The sequence below is a fragment of the Pipra filicauda genome, unplaced genomic scaffold (assembly GCF_003945595.2).
Source record: "Pipra filicauda isolate LSUMZ 115617 unplaced genomic scaffold, ASM394559v2 scaffold10_size6260569_pilon, whole genome shotgun sequence".
In the NCBI taxonomy this organism is placed as follows: Eukaryota; Metazoa; Chordata; class Aves; order Passeriformes; family Pipridae; genus Pipra; species Pipra filicauda.
Genome location: NW_024103541.1, coordinates 1,732,069 through 1,755,603, shown reverse-complemented (window position 1 = coordinate 1,755,603; position 23,535 = coordinate 1,732,069). Strand labels below are relative to the sequence as shown.

At 44.5% G+C, this 23,535-nt stretch overlaps 1 protein-coding gene across 6 annotated transcripts in view; it reads right to left on the bottom strand.

The window, feature by feature from the left end:
* Positions 1-4,478: 4,478 nt before the first annotated feature.
* SLC15A2 (solute carrier family 15 member 2) overlaps positions 4,479-23,535 on the bottom strand; it is a 72,972-nt gene continuing 53,915 nt past the window's right edge. For all 6 annotated transcript variants that reach the window (XM_039381791.1, XM_027725563.2, XM_039381784.1 and 3 more), the window contains 5 exons: positions 21,395-21,505; positions 20,224-20,320; positions 17,644-17,790; positions 16,518-16,622; positions 4,479-15,669 (listed from right to left, as the gene is read on the bottom strand). In XM_039381791.1, coding sequence (XP_039237725.1) covers positions 15,493-15,669; positions 16,518-16,622; positions 17,644-17,790; positions 20,224-20,320; positions 21,395-21,505 — 637 coding nt within the window. In that variant the 3' untranslated portion in view covers positions 4,479-15,492. The remainder of the gene's footprint in view (positions 15,670-16,517; positions 16,623-17,643; positions 17,791-20,223; positions 20,321-21,394; positions 21,506-23,535) is intronic.

Here is a 23,535-nt window from a genome sequence, read left to right as displayed (position 1 = left end):
AAGTCCCTTGGAAACTCTGATAGAGTTTGGCTCATCAGCGTATCAGGATCGGTTTTATTTTATCTGCCTGCACAAGCCTGCATGCAGGGATAGATCAGATTAACATGACTGATGAAAAACATCCTCCTCTTTATCCCCTCTGACAGCAGCAACCCTTTATCAACAGTCTGAAGACAAAGTTTTCTCAGCCATAAGTTTTCTGCCCTGAGGGTTTGTTGTTGGTTTGTTGTTTTTTTTGTTTTGTTTTGTTTTTTTTTTCCAGTAGATTTTTGCTTCAAGAAAAATCACAACATTTTGATGGAAGATTTTTCAGCCATCCTTATGCATTAGACATGGTGGCAGACAGGCTTGGCACATCAACATCTGCTCCTTCTCACTGGATTGAATTTAATATCTGGTGTATGAGTGCTAACCCTCCCCTGGAGCTTTGTTGGAGTCAGCTCAGTGAGATGGCTGGAGAGAAGAAAATAGCTCTTTTCTGAGGGTTTCCAAACACTTTTCCATAGTGACCCTCTCATCATTTTATCCCCTTTTACAAAGCTAACTTCATAATGCCCTCCAATGAGGCTTTGGGGAGGACAGTGCTATAAATTGCAGCCCAGTGAATCCGCCACTCACTGCTGCTAATATACTGCATTTATCCTCACTGCCACAGAGGCTGTGGCAGCCAAAGGAGGAGAGAAGGAGAAAAGTAATTACTTCTCGCTCAGCTTGTCACCAAATCCTTTCATCAGCCCTCTCACGTCTTTCTTGGCTGCCTGAGTGACTTGCCAAGCTCTGCTGTGCCAGTGCTGGATTCAGTGGTGCTGGCATAATGGGGCGTGAGGCATATGGGGGTGCTGGCATAACGGGGAAGGGGTTGGGTGACACGGGCACTGGGAGCCCCCTCAGTGTCCGGCAGGCCCCAGGCTGCCCGTTCATGTGCACCAAGTCTCATCAGCCCAAACCATTGCCCCTTGAATGACATCAGGATCCCCCAATCAAAATGTGGGTTTGTTTCAGCCAGGAAGTCTTATCCCAAAAGCATCCCCTGTGTGGAGTGAGGGAGAAAAGAAGGGGTTTCTTCCAGGTTTTGTTTTTTTTTTTTTTTTCTAAATACCCTTCAGTTGTTAAAGAGCCTAATGTCCTGGAGAGGACTCAGACTCCATATCTTCATTCAGCAGTGTGGATCAGCCAGACATTGAGCTAAAAGCAAAGCTACTGACTCATGAAATGAATCCAAAATTAGGCCAATTTGCTGGTTGGTGCTGAGGTTCCCAGGAGCAGCAACATCTTCCTGAGACCTGAAACTAGGTGGGATATCAACAGCCCTTGCCTGGGGCATGTATTAAATTGAAAACAAATATTTTGAACAGAACCTGATGGGCCATTTTTCTGGTTTTCTTCAAGTCCTGCAAGATCAAAGAAAAGATGAACAGCAAGGGCCATTTACCTCTGAGGAGGTGGTGGATGTGGGGACCACTGGTGATGCAGTGAAAGTATTCCACTTAACTGGCCCAGCACTGCCGTCATTGGGCTGTCATGCACTGAAACCAGTGTGCCATGTGATAAATTTGATGCACTTCACACTGAAATTGATGCATCGCCTTTGGAATCAAATTTATCATCTCTTCTGTCACACTCCATATAGTGGATCAGAGTCACCACCTACTGAATTAAAATCTTCACGTGCAGTTCGCATCACACCATAAATCAGGACAAAATGGAATTAAATGCATTGTATGCTAAGAACTCATTCATCACACCATAAATTAAACATAGGACAAGCCTCTTAGGCTGGATGTGCCCAGTTATAGACTGCAGAGTCCACTGGGGAAAACATGACACCACTGAAGTCACTGAGGGCTTGGTCATTAATTTCAGTTAACTTTTTAATCTACTGTTTACTGGATCCATCTCTGTCCTGGACCAACACAAAACTTGGGTACCCAGAAACTTCTGCTGTCAATGACTCTCCTATTAAACCATCCACATGTCCTACTTGGAGGTTTAGGCAGGAGCCTGGAGGAGAGATGCAAATCAGACCCCTACCCTGCTCCTGCACGGGAAATGGCAGCAAGAGGCTGAGAGGGCTTTGCAGCCCTTTCTGGTAGCCAGCACAGTGTGGGACACACACACAGCACCTCTTGTCCTCAAAGGACTGTGTGCCAAGGAATGGCCAGGCTCAAAGTGTGTCAACATCCTTTTTGCTGGAGGGGAGCATCCTTCTCCTAACTTCTCAGCAGAGCTGCACAGGGCTCGCCATGGCTAAGGAGCTGTTGGATGCCTGACACCCCTTTTGCAGTCTTTGGACTTCTAAGAAACAAGAAGGGGAAAAAAACCCCAGGCTCAGGCATACATGTGCTGTCAGAACATCCCAAGCAGTTCAGCCCTTGGCAGCAGGTGTGTGACAAATGGAAACAGGAGCACAGAGCAATGGATACCAGCTGCTCAAGGCCAAAGCTAGGGACTGAGGCAAAGACACAACTTCAGAAATTCTTATCTAAAACCAGATACTATTTTATCTCTTTTCTTATCTATGTTAATTGTTGCTTTTCTGACAGCATCTCCCTGTGTGCTCTCACAGCACGGCCCCATCTCAGCTCCCCAGGGAAAGGTGGGACAAACTTCCAGCTGAAGCACAATGCAGTCAGATACATCCTTGGATCCAATCCATAGTCTTTCCTTTTATTTTTGTATTCATCTGGTCCTCTCAAAATCTGCTCAGGAGCAATTAAAGCCTGTCAGCTAGAAGCTGATGCAACTTCTATTTAATTAGCCCAGCAGCCAATAAAGATCTCATTCATCAAACTCTCACAGAAGGTGTGGCAGTGGAGGGGGGGATTTGTCACTTCTCCCCTAGATCCAGATGGCTGTGGAGCATCTATCAGTGATCCGATCACACGCATGGACTCATGTGCACATCTGAGGAGACTGAGCAGCTGGGACACATCTGTCCACAAGGCAGTTATGGGAGGAATCAGTGCAAGACTGTCCCAGGTGCTGTGGTAGCAAGTCCTGTTGGAAGCTCAGACTCCAGATCGTGACTAACCTGGGCAGAGAGTGACTCTACTGGGATGAGCAGCTCTGGGGGGCTTTTCATCTTCTGACCCATTTTGGTGCTCTTCTCAGCAGCAGGAAAAGGCAGAGATGTGTAAGGAAGACCGAACATCAGCAGGATGAATTGGGGTAGAGGCCTGAAAGAGTTTGCCCCATAGCTGCTGCTTTGCTCTGGGAGGGGTTTAAGAGCTCCCCTCCCTGTCTGCCACACTGAACCTAAACATAATAGAGTTGGCAAAGCAGGAGATAGGAAATCAGATACTGATGGATCCCAGCAAAGTTTTGGGGCGTTCAGCATGCCAGAGAAAGTCTTTGGGGTGACACCCTCTAGGCTTGAAAGCTTCCCCTTAAATTGACTGTCAGGGTATCAAATATTTGCCTGACCTTGCCCTGCCAGACCATCTAAGCAGGTCACCTTTGGGTTGAGCTTTATCCAAAGACTGGGTAGGGGGGCCAGGAGGATGGGGGGAATGTAAATCTGTACCCACAAGGTCACTGTGCTGGCTTTGTGTCATGAAAAGGGGTTTCACCAGCTCAGACCTGCAGGAGCAGGTCCCTGTGGGAATCACTCGCCAACACTGTTTGCAGCCTCACCATCACAATTCACTGAACTGAAAAAAATAAATCTGCTATCACAGGACAGTTCATAGATTACAAACATGAGTGATGGTATCTTTATAATTAATGATTACGAGAAAGCAGCTTAATAGTTTGGTTCCTTGTGACCGGCTTGATTTGCAATACATGGCAGTTGGCATAAGCAAAACAGGTAACTGGAGCCTGTTTACCCTTGGTGTGTCCAGCTGGTTGCTCCACTTCACAAACTTGCATGTAAGCATGTTTTTTCACAAAGCCATAGCCCCAAGAGCAGAAGAGGGCTGCAGATGTAACCCCAGCAACAGCCACATTCCCAAGATGGGAGATGCTTGGGGGTGGAATGATGAGCAGTTTCTTGCTGCTGCCCCACACATCTGCAAGTTGCTATTGTCAGCAATCTCCCCTGGCATTTGCAGAGAAAATGCCTGTGCTCAGGTCAGAGCCCAGAGCCACACATCTCCTCAGCAGTTATTAAGAGGAACATCATAGCTGGCATATTACTGTGATTGATGCTGTATCAATCAACTGGAAAAGTGTTAAGCAAGCCTTAAAAAGAAGTGAGATGAAGGCTTAAATACTGGGCTAAGATGTCCATATTATGGGGATTATTCCAAGATTGAAAACACGTGTGCAGAGATGCTGACATACACAGCTGTGCCCCTCTCCCTGCTGCTCCATGCTGGACACGCTGCTTCCAAGGGAAGTGAGTAATGAGTGCTTGCATTGCAAACGGCGATGGGCAATTAGCAGAGGGCACATACAAACCTGTATGCAGTGCGAGTCTGTGGCTTACTGCTTATCAAATAAAATGTAAGGAATAAACACTCTCTATTAACACCTTATTTCAAGCCAAGCTGTGGTGCTTGCATGCTTTTATTCTCTTTCATCAAGTCTGGTTTGATTTGGCTTATTATTGTTTAAGATCAATATGATACGCTACACTTGGAGTTGCCAACTTTAGTAATTTTTGCTGATGTGACATTTGGTATTTCAGAACTCAGGCAGGGGGCTCCTTTTTTAAGGAGAGCCTCAGATTTTCTCACATTAAAACAAAAAGTTTGTGGCCAGGTCAGTTGTGGAGAAATTTATGTGTGGCATTCAGTTTCTCATATTCAAAAAGCACATAAACAAACAAACAAACAAACAAACAGAAACCTTCCACAAAACCAAACTCAATCAAACAAAAAACAAAAAACACACCCCAAACCAAAACAAACCCTCAAATGTGTTATCTTATAATCATCTGTGATTTTTCAAACACTATGCCCTTGGGGAACCCAACTCACAGATTTTCTGCCAACAAAGGGTGATTTTTCTTGAGAACAAATTCACTTCTCATCTCCAAAGCCAGGCCCACACACCAGTGAATTCCTGTATTGTGAGTGCAAAGCCACGGTCAGAAACCACAGGACAGGGATGGCCCTGTGCCCAGCATGTGCTCCAGAGGCTTCACACTTTCTTTCAGTCTCTAGTCTGGTGCTGTGTTTTCTCCCAAAAGATGCCCCTGATTCCCCAAGGGAATGCATTGGGCTTTCCCATGGGGTGTAGTACCCTCCTTGCTGTACCTGCAGCCATCTACACCAGAAACAAACTTCCCATGCAGAAACTGGTGCTTCAGCCCTTTCTGTGCCCTTTACCCTGTGCTCAGACCTGGACTGAATGGAGAGGAAGCTGCTGAAGTGCATGGATGTATTTTACCTGTCTCAGGACCTGGACTAAATGTTTCCCTGTGATGTCTCCAGTACTTTACAGAGGACAAAATCCAGCATGTCCTTCTGGATTTCTCTTTTCCAAGGAGGCTCAAGGTGGGTCTCTTTGCTCCCATGTTTGTCTCAGAAGGGACCTAATAGCATTTAAAGTCTGAACAGACACAGCAAGCTCAGGGCTGGGAGAGAAAAAACACTCCTTTTGCCAGCCCTTCATGTTAAGCATCTATATTTAAAATGACTACATATGTCTGTATTTAAAATGACTACATAAACTAAGAAATTAATAACAGGCCTAAGTGCTTTACCAGGCAAATCTGATTTCTTCTTAGGAGAACTGAGGGAATAAAGCTAAAAAATTTGCTTTGAGGATGAGATTTAATTCAAAGTGCCAGTGTTAGTTCTTCTACTGCACTTGTAGGTTTAGAGAGTAAATCTGTTTGCTAGCAAACAATTGTCTTAAACAAGATCATCATTAATCCTGAATTCAGCTGTCAAAAGGACTGAGACTGCAAACTAAGAGGGAACAAGAAAAACCTGGTAATTTGTCTGTTAAATATTTGTAAACTGTCATATCAATAATGGATAATAAGAAAATTTTGAGCCTCCAGAGCTGATGCATAACACAAAGCTTTGCTGTATTGCACCTAAACTATTATCAATTGCACATTTATTATAATAATAGATGAAAAGCTTCTCAGCTGAAAAACAAGATCAATTTGAGCTCAAGCTGTTTGGACATATTCTAAATGTTGTAATTAAAATGCAGCATGAATGTTCCTTAAAAAAAAAAAAAAAAAACAAAAGAAGAATAGCCCTGCTACAATTATGCCATCCAGCCTTGACTCAGTAACCTGACCCTGAGAGAAAAAAAACAGGCAAAATTGTATTTGTGTCCAGTCAGACATTTCTCATCTTCAGGGCTTGCTGCACAGCCTAAGCTAATACAACTTTTCCTGTAGAGTCAGGATCCAGCCCAGGCTTGAAGATTTGATGCAGGGGATCAGCCTAGGTTGCACTGACCCCCCCATGCAGGTCAAGATTTGATTAAAGTCCAGCCAAGAAACCCAGCTGAGCTCTATCTTGCTGCAAAGGCAACTGTAGTTTATGGTGGAAAAAAACCCAAGCAACTGTAAAAAGAGATAAGCCACCTGTGCGAAAGGTTTCACTCCTGGAGCAAGTGCCTTGGGGACAGAAATGGTCAGAGTAACATTTTCCCCACCACCATCCCCACAGTGTTATCACACACATCAAAACATGACTCTGGCCTCCCGCAGCAATTAGAGACTCAGGGACACTTCCCAGGAGCTGCCTGCCACCCTGGAGAATTGGGCTCTTCTTTTGTTCTGATAAAGAAGTGACTAGTGAGCTACAGCAATCTCCCAGTAGCTCTCTAAATAATTGTGTTCTCTTATGTCTTTTAATCATAAGCCTCATGAGGTTCATAATACCACATGTGCAATCCAAATTAGCCCATCAGCTCAGTTTATCAAAGGGATCTAATTTAATCCCACTCTTTGATGGAGACAGGAGTGGTCAAAGTCCACCCTAATGATTTTCTAAGTTTACTTAGCTTGCAGATCTGGGGCGTGAAAGGCACTTGGACTCCAAGCACAGCATTGATAACAGGAAGCCACAGGCAGGAAGACAAAACTGGCAAGAGCTTGACAGTCTGAATCAAAAGAAACCACAGCAAAAACGTGGAAAAACAGCGGAGAGTGGAGACTGAAAAGGCAAAATAAACCCCATGATTGGTGTCACCACAAGTAATATCATGAGGCTGGTAAAATAAATTGTTGGAGGCAACAGCTCCCGTGGAGTGACTATGGCTACTGTGAGAGACCCACTAAGGAGGGGGCCAGAGCAGATGAACCCAAGGAAATGAAGAGCCAAAGGAAAGCAAGCACAAAGTGCTGTGTGTGGCAGATCTGCTCTGACCTGGCAGCATCCCATCCCAGCCAGAGAAGGATGCATTAAGCATGAGAGCATACCTTTATGTGGAAAAGTCCCTGCTCTTCCCTAACAAGCTGAAAAGAGGCTCAAAACTTTCAGAGATGAACAGGTTCAGTCTAGGGGCACTGAGATGACTCCTCTGCTCATTTTCATCCCAGTAGGTCAGTGGGCCCCAGAAGGTGTAATACAGTGTCACCAGCTAAGAAATGTTGAGCAGACTGAAGCAAAAACCCAAAGGAAGGAGCCCAAATCCCTGGCTTCAAGGGATGCTGAACAATGGACAGCTTTAGGACCATAGGCTTCAAAGGTAAGGCTTTTAAGGAAAAGCTAAAAGCCCAACCATCTCCAGAAAAGTGAGAGTTGACAGAAGACTGAGCAGTGTTTCACTGCATAGCTATGAGTGATGGATGTGAATATAGAAAAAAAAAAAAAGAACTTTCCTAGACAAAACCCAGCTGGTTATGAAGCTCTCGATGGCTTTTAATAGTTTTCAGCTCAAACAGAAGAGGGAACTCAGAGCCTGCATTACAGAAGCTTGAGGAGTGCTGTGGGCTTTGGGAAATGGAGCATGAGCCCTTTGGTTACAACCAGCATGCAAAAAAGGACGGTGTAAAGAAGGAACAAAGAAATCCTCCAGTAGGGATGTAAAGGACTATGCTGGCACCATTAGTGCAGAAGGATTCTTCATGTCACTGTCAAAGTTTTGGCAGAAGATGGATGGACCACCTGCCTGCAAACAGGCAAAGCCATTTATTTATTTTATAGAGAGAGTGCAGGTGCTCAGGACAACCTTTGAGGGGGAAAAGGAAAGAAAAACAGTGATATTAGCTCCAAAAGTAAATACACAACCAGCAGACACCAAAGGGTAAAATGCAAACATTACCCATGCTGGCTAATCCCCACAAAGGTTAAAAATCTGTCAAATCCTTGGTTTCGTGAGGGATGTGCACTTTGGAGAGGTGGGGGACCTGAATTTTAGGAGATCTTCCAGAAAAGTGCTCATGGGCGGGCAGAGTAAGAGAGTCCCTTGCTCCAAGGCAGTGATGAGATGATGGGACTGCACAGCTCCCTCGGCCATCCCTGGAGGGCAGCTAATGACACTGGCTAATGACACTGAACGAGAAAGGAGGGGGGGAAGCAAATAAAATACACTCTAGGGAAAGAGTGAACTTTCTTCTCTTTCCTGTGTAGATTTTGTGCTGTAAAAAGTGTCAGGAAGCAAAGCTGGCACAGAGAGCCTGCAACTGGCACACAGATGGGATGGTCAGCGCTCAGAGCTGGGAGCTGCAGCCCCCAGAGAGGCATCTGAGCATCCGCTGGCCTCTGCTGAGGGCACAGCAGGAGCTGGACTGCATGGCCTCACATGTGGGGTGCCACTGCGATTGACAGCAGTTTGCCTTTTTCAAAGGCAGCAGCTCCTGGTGCCTGATGAATTCCTGCTGGCCTGCTTCACCTCTACCTTGAGCAGGAAAAATCCATATTGGCACAACACCTTTGAGAGATTTCTTTCTTTGGTGAGGACAGCATGAAGGCATGAAGGCCTACCTGGAGAGTGTTTTGATGCACAGGTTAAACAGAGCAAGAGCCCAAACAAAGGCTCCCAGTAGCTCCAAGCAGATGGGGGTGGTCAGAGCTCTAATCAAGCAAATTCACTTCCATTTGAAGAAACTTCATTTGTGAGCAGGTATATAACACTGCAAGATCTGGGAGATGCCAGTTACCTGAGACTTGGTCAGTTGGGATGGGCAAGCAGACAAAGAAGGAGCAGAAAGTGCCCCGCCATGGGTGAGCAGCACCAGCACAGGTCCCTGTGTCAGGAGGAGCAGCCCTGTCCAGGCACACAGACTGCTGCTACTTGACCAGAAGATTCAGAAGCTGAAGCCTGGCAGCACATGGTAATACACAGTAGCAACACAGATCTCTCAACAAAACACTGACATTGGCTTTTAAAGCACCCTGGTCAAGACTGGGATGGCCACAGAGCACAAATGGACACCCCATGGCTGGTAACAGACGTGTCTCAGTCCAGAAGTCTCTGTGGCTTGACTTGGCACAACACAAGGGCTGACTGTGGTCAGCTAACTGGGTACAGGATAGATGAGAGGGAGATTCTGGATAACCCCTGTGCTCTGAACTGACTTGCCTATATAAGATGTGTCAGGCCATACGAGGCTGTGACAAGAAGCCAGAGCCAAAGCAAGCCAGGGCAGATGCCCTGTTACCAACCACCCAGACATTTGGCTCTGCGTGGTTTCCGCCCAGACACAGCATTCCTGTGGGTGAGCAGCTTTTCTAGATGTGGAAAATTGGGCAGCATTACCCAGGACAACTCCCAAGAAAACACACTGTTGCTGGCAACAAGGAGGCTGCATGAGAGGAGGAATAACCAAGGTGCTGAGGTGTGGCAAAGTCATCTGTGAGAAGTCTGAGTGACTCGTGGGGAGGAAAGACCAGCATATGAGACAGAGGGGGCTGACTGCTAGTGAAAGGAGTAATTTGGAGCTAACTTGGGAGTCTGCAACAAGAGGCAAACCCAGCTGCAGCCTAGGAAGGGTACACGGCTTCAACAAGTCAGTTCAGCGTCTTTTCTTACACACATGGGTTGATTGAACAGGACAGGCCAAGCAGACTGAACAACATATGCAATGAAATAAAATAATCTTAAAAGGGATGTTTGCTTGATTTTTGTGTCTTCATCTTGGTTGCCAGTTACCATGCTGCTGGATTCCAACTGTAGCTCCTCATTGCTCTGACTGCAATTCTGTTAAATTCTGGGTTAGGTTTTTACTTTCTGTAAGCATATTAAAATTTTAATTAAGCACTAAGCCAGTGTTTTAGTTGGTTTTTGAGAATTCAGCTATTTATCTTGTTGATTACAGTTCTCTCAGGTCCTTAGTTGTGGCCTAAATTTAGAACAATTCTGACTGAGCCCTGCAGGATAACTGCTACAACTATTCATTAAAAATGAAGAGATCAGAGTTGATCAGCCAACTGTGGGAGGCTGCATCCTGACAGTCTTCTGATCTATAGGTGCTAGAGCCAGGTTAATGTTGATCTGCTAGTAAAACACAGCATGGAGAGACCTTGGAAAGATGCAGCAGCTTACTAAGAAACAACTTGTTTCATAGCTTGTTGTCCACCTGAGACAGTGAGGAAAGAGGGATTTCAAGCAAAGCAATTCTTCTCCTTCATGCAATTTCCAAAATGCAACATAAGCCCTTCTCAAGGCAAAATGTTTAAATGTCCCCATTTTTGTCTCTCTGGAGAGCACTTTTCAAGAGATGAATGAAGGTCCCTGCTTTACAAAGCACATGGGCAACTCCCACAAGGAAGTAGTTCATGCTTAGCCAGCTTCATGTGAAATTTTGTGGGGTTTTTCCTAAACTGACGGAGAAATCCAAGGGCCCTACAACATCTACTCATATGCAACAGGTTCATCACACATGTTAATATGAAAGACTAGCTATCAACAGCTAGTGAATCCAGCTGTCAATATGCAAAACCCTGGCCAGATCTGTCAACATCTGGGACCAGACATCTCTTAAATGCTGTTTTAAAATTGTATCACAATAAGAAATGTAGTGATAATGAAATGCAGAGTCTGGTACCATCCAAAATTCAGCAGCTATGGTATTTGCCATGGAGCTGAACTCCCAAGTTTAAGCAGCTGGTGCTAGAAAGTGTTTTTTGTAGCTCGGCAAATAAATTCAACAGAGAGAGAAAAGGAGATTATCCTTCTGTGTATAACCCTGACTAAAACTTGTTAACCATCCCTAATTTTAGCTCTCCCCCCCTGTGCCAATCCCATCTGTAATATCCAATCAGCTGTTTTTTCTGTCCTAAGGGGAAGCCAAGGTGGTGGCTGCCATGGATGGCAGGGACATTGCCGGGAGTACAGCCACCTCCTCCTCCAGTCACTGCAGACCCACCGCTACCAGTCTTCATGCTGTTTTTTGCAATACTCTGGAATGATGAACTTGCTTTTTAAACCATGGGTGACCACCTCTCTCAATGGCCCTTCACCACCAGCTAGGAGGGCGCTTTTCTGAAAGGTCTGAAGTCATCCACTGTTTAATCATCTGAGCTTTCCACTTCTCCCATCTCATCTCTCCAATTAATTCAGTGTGAGTAAATTCAGCTGTTCACTGATGAATTGGAAAGACCTTGACCAAACAGCCCTTTACTTCCTGCCCATCAGTCTGCAGCCTCCTTGCACAGTGTCTCAGGCCAAAGCCAAGTACAGTGAAAACTTTTCCTTTCACTTGCTCACATTTCACTTTCACAATTAAACTCACACCCAGATCACTGCTTAGGGAACCATATCTTACACCAGGAAAAGCTCTAGTTCAGTCTACTTTGCCAGGCCCATTTGGGTATCCAGAGAGGAACCAGCTCTCGATCCAGGCTCCTGCTTCCCAGTCAGTACTGACAGCACACACCAGTTGCATCCAAGCCAGTCCCATGCTGCCCTCCCAGGACTCCTCTTCTGGAATCCTCTAAAACTCATCTTCTGGAATTCTGGGGCTATGGTGAAAGGGAGATGGAAGAAATGAGAGACGCCAGCCCTTTTAGCTGTACAGAGAAGCTTGCTACCTAAAGGCATTTGACTGCCTCAGAAAGAAGAGGTAAATTTAAGGAACCCACAGCTGAGATGTTGTTCTGCTGAGTTTGAAATATCACTTTTATGCTTATCTCATGCAAAACTGGAAATAACACTGGCCACACTTCCAACCTGCTACGGGGAAAAATGGTAACAACCAGTGCAAACGAAAGGAAATGTGCTGCACAAAAAATCTTTATCAGAAAGTACCCTCCAGAAAAACAGAAAAACACACATAGTTCCAGACTGAAGCCTGGAATCTCCATGAAGGCTTGTGCAGCAACACACATACAGACCCTCACCACCTCTTTACTGTCCCTTAGCTGGAGATGGTAATTTCTGTAGGTCAACTAGTGTGAGCTTTCCCTAATCTGCTCCAGGGCAAGCTCCACCAGCAGCTGAGACTCTTCAGTGACAGGTGAAGCTGGACTGGCAGAAGGCTGCTATCTGTAGGAGGTCATAGAGCTTTACATATGCATATACTTTGGATTCTCTCTCTGATCCTAAATCAAATAACTGAGAGGAATAAGGAATATTTTTCTAAATTTGGGGGTTAAGAGCTGAGCCTTAACCTATCTCTGACCTAGCTGTACAGAAAAAAAACCCAGAGGTCTCACTACTGCACAGAGTCAGATCCAAAATCTTTGATCCAGTCTTGAGTCCACTGACAAGTGAAGAAAGGGCTCTGAGGACGGAGCTGTGGCTGTAAAACTGGAGAAGTGCTATGCTGAATGGGCTATTTTGCGACCTTCAGCTGCAGCAGAAGCAGCTGGTCACTACACCCCCCACCCAGCTCCTGGCTGTTTGTGAGCATGACCGGTGGAAATCCCTCCTCACTGCTGGTGCACTCCAAATAAATGGGTCTAATTTAGCAAAGCTACAGCTGCAGCTTAAACGGTGGGGAAGGATCATACCAGCAACCAAGCAGGCAGATCAGAGGAGGGCAAAGCTTCCAACAGGTCATGACAAGCAGGTGAGAAGAAGTAATTGTGTCAGCTGGAAGGAAAATGTGAACAGAGCCTTACAGTCCCTCAAGCAAGCAGTTTCTGGGAGGGGCTGCAGAAGCAGCCCCCAGCCTCATGTTAACACTTTATTTATAACATTGCCTTCCTGTTCATAACCTTCCCAAATGTGAATTGCAACTTTTCTTCCCCCCAGCATTATGGTGATAGTTTGGAACGTGGAGATGTTTGGAAAGGGGCAATTTGGCATCAGGAGTCTAAAAAGCAGATACAGATGACATCCTAAATGTATCTTTTATGAGTTTGGAACATTTCCTTTAAATAAAGCTCAGAGTGTGTGACAGCTTCTGGTAGTGCTGCCAATAAGGAAATAAAACAAAAAAAAAAATCAAGAAGTTCTTAGGCATATGTAGCCTCAGAGATTTGGATACCTTGCTTTCCCTCATGCCACTTTGAACTGCTTACCAAGTGCTTCCTAAGGAAAGTGCTCCAATAATTTTCAATTGTCTCCTCACCACATATGCCCTCGAACCCCAACATACTTCCAAATTCTAGGCTTATAAAAAATTAAATGCTCCAATAATTCTAAATTGTGTTTGTTCAGTGTAACTGGAACCTGGCCATTCCTTCAGTTTGGGGATTTTTGTTTGCAGTGGGTGAAAGAAGAAATGCTTTCTATTAGTGCTTCAAGTTGGAAGCTGGTCAAACAGCATCATAGCAGAATGATTCAGCAGCCTCTGAGCTGATTCACAGTGTATCATAAAATGGGATTAGGAAAACAACAATGCTTGGAGGAGAAAGAACGCACACAAAGAATCACAGCAGGAGAACAATACCAGAAAGGAATAGAGGGGAATAATCCTCACTTGGCTTCTGAGAAGCAGGTTGGATGACCTAATAGATGGCTTTCAATGCCCTTCATTCCCCACAGTCACAGGGTTCAGCTCCCTGGATCCAGCTACCACAGCTTAATAAATGGCTCTGCATTGACTGAACCACATCAAGTGTTCCTGTGTGCACACCCACAGCCTGCTCCCATTTATCTGAGATCATGATCCCCCTCTGGCAGAGGACCTGGATGCTATTTGACAGTGGGCAGGAGCTTGTGCAGAACTAGTGGTGGAATTCCATTTAGAATAAGAAGGTGGGGAAACAATCGTAGGCTGTGAGTCTTCCAGTTAGAAACCAAAAAGCGGTGTTTTCTCAGTCTTGCACAAGAAGACATACACACACATGGCAGCACATTAAAGGAGCACTGAAACTAAGTATATTTCCTAGCACTGTCCTGAACAGGAATGAAATTAAACATGTATTTCGTGATCTCCTGAATCAAAGTATTAGCAACCACCTATGCACAATGCCAAGACGGAAGAAGAAGGCATAATTTAAAATCTATTCTCTGTGAACCTGAAGATCCTATTGACAACCTGGTTTTAAATTAGGCCATACCTGTTACAACTGCAGCCTTGGAGTGATAGAGGAAGGCAGGGTTTCTCTCAGGAGTTTTACTAGATCAGCAATGGCTGAATTACTTCCATGCAGAACATAAAATCACAGCTTCATGCAATCGAGGAAAATCAAACAATTATATCACTATTCCAGTAAAATAGCTATATCTAAAATTTGGTAGAGACATAAAAACGAGGATGAAAAACAAAAATCTCATATGCCATGGCCTCCTCTTGTAGACAGAAAAAATGATAAAGTGCATCCTTGTTTAACTCACCGCAGGATGCCTGGAATTTTATAGAAACTACTGCAACTTGTCTCCCAGTAGGGAATAACTGAAGTATGAGATAAGAAATCAACCACATCCTAACTTGCAGTGACAGATGCTGTAAAAGGAAATGCCCAGTAATGGCTTAATGTATAGGAAGATGGCAAATAACTGTCTAGAATTCTGAAATAAGAAAGCATAAACCAATTCTCTAATCACATCTAATCAAAGAACACCATCAATTGCTAAAAACTTCTAGGAAAAAATGGGTATTGGAGAGATGGTAGCAAGACTATCTTTGTCAGTAGTGTTTTGGGAATATTTTAGCCTGCAGAATTTAATTCCCTGTTATTACTTCCGAGCTGGAGGTGTAAATCATAAATCAGAACCATTCATAACAGGCAATAATGGGATGAAATGCTCATAGGGAGAGTTACATGATGAAATCCTGTGGGACTGTGTGTAACCTTTACAGTCTTTGACGACAGCATTAAAAATTCTTCTGTCACTAACATCTATTCTTCCTTAACTCCTATACTAGGTTTTCTTTCTTCTCTCCTGACATCTCCGAATTTTTCTGTCATACAGCACTCCTTTCACCCTTCCTCCCTGCTGCCCTAAATATATGTTTAAGAGAAAATCATAGGAAAGCATTCCATACTTAAAAAGATGGGCAGGTTTCAATTTACACTGTAATTACTAATAAGGGCTTTTAATACCAGAAGAGCTTTCCCAGGGAGTTTTGCTCTGATTTCAGGACCCCCATTGTTTTTATAGAGGGCTATTTGGTCCCATTTATAAGGTGGCTACATATTGTGTAATAAAGACTGCAATGTTCTAAAATAAAATAACACTGTCCCCACCCTTCTTTTACCCTTTCATAACTGAGTTTAAAAAAAAATCCCAACTCATCATGTGTTAGAGCTTTGTTTTCTGAGTAACGAGACCAATCATGTTTCCTCTGCTTGAGGTCTCTCTCTTCTCTTCCTTTTCTTCTAGGTCCTCTGGATCCACACTGACATAGAAATATCCCATGATGGAGAAAATAATGCACACAGCAAAGAGGAGAACAGTGAACAAGACAAATTCAGCCCACTAGGAAAGAAAAAAGAACAGTAAGTCAGGAGACCCCAGAATCTCAGTCCAGAGGATATCTCTGCACTTTCAAGTGCTTTTTCAAGAGCTGGGCGAAAATTACTTTTTAGTTTTCAAAATGGCTCACAAGATAGAAACTTTCTCATCCTGTTTTCTAGTAAATGCTTGTACACATAATGTAATTATGAATATGTGATATACCTTGAAACAAACCAGTTAGATTGAGCTGGTTTAATTAAATCTTTTCTCGCAAGTCTGTCCTGACTAGAACATATCTACCTGGGCTTTTTGCCCAGAAGATGCTTTTGGGAGAGGCAGCTTTGTGTTAGCCAGAAATAATCCCCAGCTCATGCCTTCATGGCATCATCCCAGAAGCCTGATAGCCTGAATTAAACTACCTCTGCAACACAACCTCCCCACATAATCCTGACATCTGAGGGGTGCCACAGGCAGCTGGCCTGGAAGGATACCCAAGCAAGACCCTGGAGGAGGCTGACTGGTCTAGTTGTTCCTGGTAAGTAACTCAACATGTGGCTGGCATCGTGTCCAGGCTCCAGGTTCAAATCCAGCCAGCTTGCCTAGAGCTGAGCTTCAGCAACCTTATCACAGTGCAGGTCACTGTTATTTGCTGCCACTAGCAGGCTCAGAGAGGGCCACTGCTCCCCAGGGCAACACTGCTGAGGGGTACACAGAGCACAGGCTGGGAGGCAGCTCAGGGGGGGCTGCCATCCCTCAGCTGCAGGAGCTGGGGGCTGTGCAGGGAAGCTGAGCCTCCAGGACACAGATGTCCAGAAGCACCAGAAGCCTGTTTTAAAGCATTAACCTCAGTTTTACGAGCCAAACCATACCTGTGCCATTGGTGCAGCTTCAGCAACAATGAGCACAAAGGTATTCCCCACAGCCACCGTGAGCAGCCAGCCTGCCTGCAGCACCGACTTCATGCTGGCTGGAGACTGAAAAGAGAAGGGCCTGATCAGTGAGTGTCATGCTGTGCCCTTCGGCCCTGTTTCACCCTGTGATGACTGCAGGTGTCACTGGGCTCAGCCTGGGAGGAGGTGGTGGGATTTCCTCTGTGCAGAGCTTAATCTCTGTGGTTAATTTCAACAGCTGCATACAAGGAGCTTTCAAAACATGGACAGGAGGACACATGAAGAAGCAGGAGATGCTGTTGTTGCAGAGCTGAATCCTGGTCATCCCCAACCTGCATCATCTGAAATGGTATGATCAGGAAGTCCAAGGAGCCACACAAGCTCTGCAGCTCGGAGTCTGGTGCCATGTGGCTGTACATTTTTGCAAAAGAGACTGGATCTTGATGTTAAACTTCCTGCTGATAACAAATTATTCACATCCCATTATAGATCATCCCACTGTAATTATTGTCCTTATTAATAAACATCTGCACTTTACTCCAAGGATAAATTTGAGTAGCTTCAACTTTTTGATCTTGTAATATCTCAGTCCTCTCTTCCCATAAACCTCCCCAGACAGCAATCAAATCATCCCTTGCACACTTTTTACCCTTTGCTCTCTCGTTACTGACTCATGTGGGTTTATACCCCCTCAATCTCTCAGTTCAAAGCAGACTCCAGGCTCCCAGGCCACCCTGTAGTCCTTGAGATACCTTTGACTTTTTATCACTGAAAAATACATATCACAAAACATTTCACTGGGAGTAAACCCTGACACTACAGTATTCAGAGCTTTCACATTAAAAGAAACTTCTATCTTGTTCTGTTCCATGTTCTCAGGATTACCAGATAAGGAGTTTTCCAAGTATCATTAAGAACAGGTATCTTCAGAGTATGAATTAATTTAGCTTGAGGGCACCCAGCAAGATGTGTTATAATCCCACTTTCAGCTGAAGCACAGATAACATCGTTAGTAAGTGTCCTGTCAAAGGACATATGACAAGTCAATGATGCAGGAATAAATCCTGAAGTCTAATTGTAAACCCCTTATCATTAAGTGGAATACCTGAGAATAGGAGAAGGCCAGGCCTGTAATGGAGAACATCACCTCCCCAGCAGATATTAGTAAGTATTGTGGTAACTGCCAAGCCATATGGACATTGTTGGCTTTGATGTCTTCTGACTTCCATGTTTTAACAGCACCTCCAGATATCTAGCAGGAAAAATAAAGGCACATTGATTAGCTGCTGAAAGAGCAGATCTTTCTTAGCCTGGACAACAGTGAATTTACCAAAACAACATTTTAAGCAAAGGTGGAAGCAAAGCTCTGCATTTGAAGCAAAACTATGGGTCTGACTCCTGCCATTTCCAAGCCTGTTGGAATGGGCTGACTCCTGCTGCACAAGGTAGAGGGAGCAGGATGGAAGCATTCCAGCTCATTCATGTGTTACAAGAATTCCCTGAGTTATTGTAAACCAACGAGTTGCCTTCTGTAGTTGGGCTGGGAAAAGCCTGTGTGGTACTTCTGCAGAGCCTGTGACCTACTGCTGTCCCCAAGGCCAGAAAAGGATGACAGGACAAGTACTCACTGCAAGCACGTGATCACTGTTCCCATTTTATCAGCTCTGTACAACTTCCCTATGAAAACAGTGACACCCAAACAAATTCAGCTCAGGAATGCCAAGAATAGCAAAGCCTACTCCATATCAGATGTGTTCAGATAGATATGGTAGTTGTATTCCTAATTATTTTTGTTTGCTTTCCCGGGTGTAATTAATACTGCCTCTGAAGCACAGAGGCTCAGAGGCAGAAAGAGATTTGACCAGTAGCCAGAAAAACACTAGGCTGAAATGACTTCAGGCAGAAAGCCCTGTGTTTAAGGAGAGTACGTGGGAAAATACAAGGGATGTTTACGAGATGTACTTAATCACCGACCATTGCCAGGGAGGCAAATCAAGAGACTGTATTTTAGCAGGCTAAAAGGGGTGAGAGGAGGGCTTTGCATTGCTCTTTAGCCCATAAAGAAATGTCACAATGCCCCACACTATAACTGCACACTGTGGAAGGCTGGGTAGAAGGCAGCATCCTCATGATTTAAGTATCATAGTTCAGCTACATTAGCAGACTAATATATTGTATTCTTAGTTCTTCTATATGGCACTTCTGGCAGAGGAGCAAGGCTCAGTACAAATCACTGCAATAATTAAAAGCGATCTTGGCCTGGAGCAAACCAACTCTCTACAGAAGGCAGAAACCACAGAGAGAGAGGGTTAAAAAGATTAAATGACTAGCACGGGGTTCAGAAGGGCTGAGGCACAGAGCCACCCTGAGCAGCCATGGCAGCAGCTTTTGCGGATGGGACCGCAAACAGGAATCCTTGGCCACAGTGATGTGGGACACATCTGCCTCAGCTGGCCCTGACTCAGTTGCGTTACCACAGGCTCTGGGGCAATTTTCTTAATATTTTTCATGCAAGTTCTCTGCTTAGTTTGTCATCTGGTGAAAGAGGCTTGCAGCCATAGAAGAAGGGTCTGGCCAACATCACTTCAAGTGTGTGTGTGTTTTATGTACATAAATCTCTGTAGTCACAGATGGCAGCATCTGGTTGTTCCCTCCAGGGCCCTACATCCCACTCCAGCTACTGGAATTAGAAAAAGAACTGCCAGGTGCTTCATGGCTATATTTTTCCCCCTACGTATTTGGACTATGCAGACATGAACAGCTCCCATTAATTGCCCAACAGGGAGATGCTACTGCCAGGGAGTAGCTGACAACACTTTGCTCTGCTCATCACAACACAGTAGTCAAAGCCTCAGAGGGCAGCTTAGCAGTGTGTCCTGTCAGACCTGGTTTGTCTGTGTGCCTGTGCAGTGGAAAGGTTAAAATGGGAACTAAGCTGAGCACGTTCATCTCTGTGGCTCCAACCAGCTGGACCAGGTTGAAGCAGCGTGTCAAAGAGGCTGGCAGGCAGGGAAAGGAATCCACCCTCTCAGCAGTGCTCACACCTCATCAGGGCTAGGCTGTTCAGAAAACCATGCCTTGACTTTACACTAGGCTCCAAATGAGCTGTACTGACAGTGAGAGGAGGAAACACAGATGTAGAATCTCACCAACGTCCTCCCCCAATACTTTGTCCCTCTTCCCCCTGTGTATAACCTACAAATCTTGGAAAATCAGCCTTTAGTTCAGTAAGTTAAATGAGGGGATAGGGCAGACTGTTTCTGCAGTTTTTCAGGTGTGAGGTACCACCAGGTACAGTACTTTAAAGAGAACAAGCAGTCAGCTCTTGGCAGATGGTAACAGCTCTTTGCAGTGTGCTGGGTCAATGTTAACTGCTCAAGGATGGCGTGAGACCAGCACAAACCAGAGATTATATGATTTGCCATGGAGGATTTCTATCAAGGAAGAGATTTTACTTCTTTTCAACCCATGAGATCTGACGTGATCACAATGTACAGTGGAATGAATACGCACCCATCTTGCTTACATAGGTGCCAAAACCTTTTACTGGCCCTCGCATAATGGACTGCTTTCAGATGGCTACTGCCCAGGTCTCAGAGTGCAGAAAGCGAGAGCCACCAGCATAAGAGCAAAAGCCCTGCCAGAAACTAGAACAGGAGCATGTTACCATCACAGGAACACTTACGTTAGTTATCACAATGGTGTATGAGGCGCCAAAGTCGAGCAGCCCCAGCTCCAGGGGGAACTCTCCTGTTTCAGTTATGCATTTTCCATTATTATATCTAGATAAAAGGATAAAGAACAGTATTTCTCAGTTCCACAGACAAAGAACACAGAGCAGAGCTATCAAATGTGCCCTTAAAATGGGGCAGGAAGGATGCAAGATATAAAGATGCAGCAACATTTATGTCAGATGATCATTAGAGTTCTTGCCAACTTTTCCTTCCGGAAACACTTAGGCACTGACTGGAGTTCACCTAATGATCTGGGCTATTGCTAACATTTCTAAATGGTTTCTGCTTCTTCTTAGTACTGATTTATTTTATTTTTCTTCCCCTCAGGTTTATTTTTCTTCCCAACTTTGCTCCATTCCTTCAGGAACTGTGGGCCAGACAAGCAGTTTGCAGGAAATCAGAGATGTGCACCCAGAAGCCACTTTGTTTCCTTTCAATGGAGCAAATCAACCTTCATATTTGTTCTTCTGATTTTGGATGTGTGAGATGGCACGGAGGCTCAGCAGCATTGCCACAATGGCTGCTACATCCTACTAAATTGCGGCAATAAATATTTTGGATGGAGTTGATGCAGAGAAAAGCCATGAAAATTGTTTTGAAACACTGGAAATGCTAGAAATACCCTACAAGAGCCAACTCTGATGCTGCCAAACCAAGGCCATATGGAGCCCCTAACAAGCTCAGCCTGCAAAGCCATGTAATGCTACTTGATGTTACCTGCCCACGTACCAACACTCTGTAGCGTGGAATATGAATTGGCCTTTCTGTGAGAGCACACTAACACTAAGAACCTGTGCCTGAGAGAGTATCAAAATAAAGCAGGACCCAAATGGCAGAGGGGACCTCACCATATTCCACCTTACTCTGCTGACAGATGCACGGGAATGACCAGTCTCTTCCCTCCAGGTCCCCACATAATGTGAATAAAAGCCTCTGCATGCACACAAGTGGCCTGGAGCACCTGCTCTGCATAGAGCTGGTAGTTCTACTTTTTACAAACATCTGCCATAACCAAATGCCAAGACAATAGCAATGAAGGTTTTGCTATTAGCCTGAGAAAAGCCTCAATGTATCCAAGGAAATGCCTCAGCAAGGACCTTCAGCACAGCAAGGGAAACTTACATGTCCCTCTCCAGCAGTGAGTACTCAGAAGGGCTGTAGTTTTTCTGAACAGCAATGAACTTTCTGCTATCAATGGTGAGGTTGACATCTTGGCTCAAACCATTAATGAATCTGCAAAGAAATCGTATTTCACTGAGCTGTCAGACAAGGCAGGAGAAACATTATAGCAGACATATCAGAAGTTTGCTCCCTCTCCCAAAGTGTACAAGTAATTCCATAAGGTTATGACATTCTCTTCTGCAAGTTACCAAAATATTAGTCAAATTCATTGCCCAGTTTTTCAATATAAGTTTCCCTGCTGTGTAATTTTACTCTATCTCCTGTGGAAAGTGATCCTCACTTTTTGTGGGTTAGAACTTCCAGGCAATCCCTTCTCAGAGACATTCAAAGATTGCAGCAAATCCAAAGGAAGCTACGAAGACGATCAGAGGCCTGGAGCACCTCTACAATGAAGACAGGCAGAGAGAGTTGGGGCTGTTCAGCCTGAAGAAGAGAGAGCTCCAGCTCTCTTACAGCACCTTCCAGTACCTCAAGGGGTTACAAGAGCTTAGAGAGGGACTTTTTACAAGGGCATGGAGTGACAGAAGAAGGGGCAATGGCTCTAAACTGAAAGAAGGTAGGCTTAATTTATATAAGATCTCTTCATTATGAGGGTGGTGAGGGCCTGGTACAGGCTGCCCAGAGAAGCTGTGGCTGCCCCATCCCTGGAAGTGTCCAAAGCCAGGTTGGATGGGGCTTTGAGCAACTGGTCTAGCGGAAAGTGTCCCTTCCCACAGCAGGACAGTTTGAATGAGATGATCTTTAAGGTCCCTTCCAACCGAAACCATTCTATGATTCTATGACGATTGCTCTGTGGCTGTTTGAGAGGACAGAGCCTCAGCCACCACAGGAAACTATGAAGCTGTGTATCCTGATAAGCATGTGCACCATGCTGACAATGAGTTTCTACCAGTGGGAAAGAGTTTTCTAGCACAGTAAGATATTTTCATCAAAAGAAAAACCTACATGGGAATGTTTTGGGATTTTGTTGTTTGTTTTTTTTTTTTTTTAATACATAAAAGACAGTTTCCTTTTGACAACTCAAAAATTGTTGGCAAAAACCAAATGCTTTTTACTTGATCTATATCTTAAAATATTTTGGTTTTCAGTTCCTAAAATGGGGGTGTAATCCCTGAAGACAGTCAAGTGCTTAATGAAAAAAAAATTTTCAGTGGAAAAATAGTTTCTTCCTCCTTTTTACAAATTGTTAAGAGGAAAGTTTGGGGATTTTGTCAAAAATGTCCACAAGAAAATGTAAAACATTCCTGACTGCAGGTATTAATCAAGTAGTGTTTAGCCAGTAGAAGCCTTCACAAGCACAGGGCTATGAAGAGGAGCTGCTCTCCTGTTTTGTCAACATAGGCTTTCAGATAAGGGTGTTAGACATTGTTTTTGAGGTTTGTTTTGCTTGGTTGTTTCATAGTTTTACTTTTGTGGTGGGGGTTTTTTGGGTCTTTTGCTTTGGTTTTGTTTGTTCTTTTTTTTTTTTTTTAATTTTAGCTTGCCCAAATCCTCCAGACAGTGCACAAGGATTTTTTTTTTTTAAATTTGCTTCTTCTGCATGTCAGCAGCTGGCACAAGCTAGCACAGGAGTGTTCATGGACTACATAGACTAGCTCAAATTAGGAAAGTAGACTAGCTGCTTGAGCGGAGCCCAATGCCCAGCTGAACTGTTTACAAGGATGTAAAACTGTTGCTGTATCCAATTTAGTAGGCATTTGGGCATAAGGTTGAGTGAGAACATCATGAGTTGGCCAGTTTGCAGAGGACATGGCAACAGCTCCTATCCAAACTGCTTCTTCTCTTTCTTTCCCAAAGAGGTGGCACAAAGTGAGATGAATTTGCCACTTTTCCAAGGGAGATCTTTTATGTTGCCATCTCAGCCCAGACTATCTTAGGCAGTAAGCAGCAATAATGCTCAGCTCTGCATGGCATGTGTGGGAGGTGACACTCTGTCAAGCCTCCGCAGCTGACACACGTCTTGCATGAGAAGTGTGGACTAGATTCCAACCCAAGAACATCTGGGTTATGTTAGACAGTTTGCATTAGACAAAAGCACTTTCCCTCTCCCGACCACCTCCAAATCCTCAAAAAAATCCATT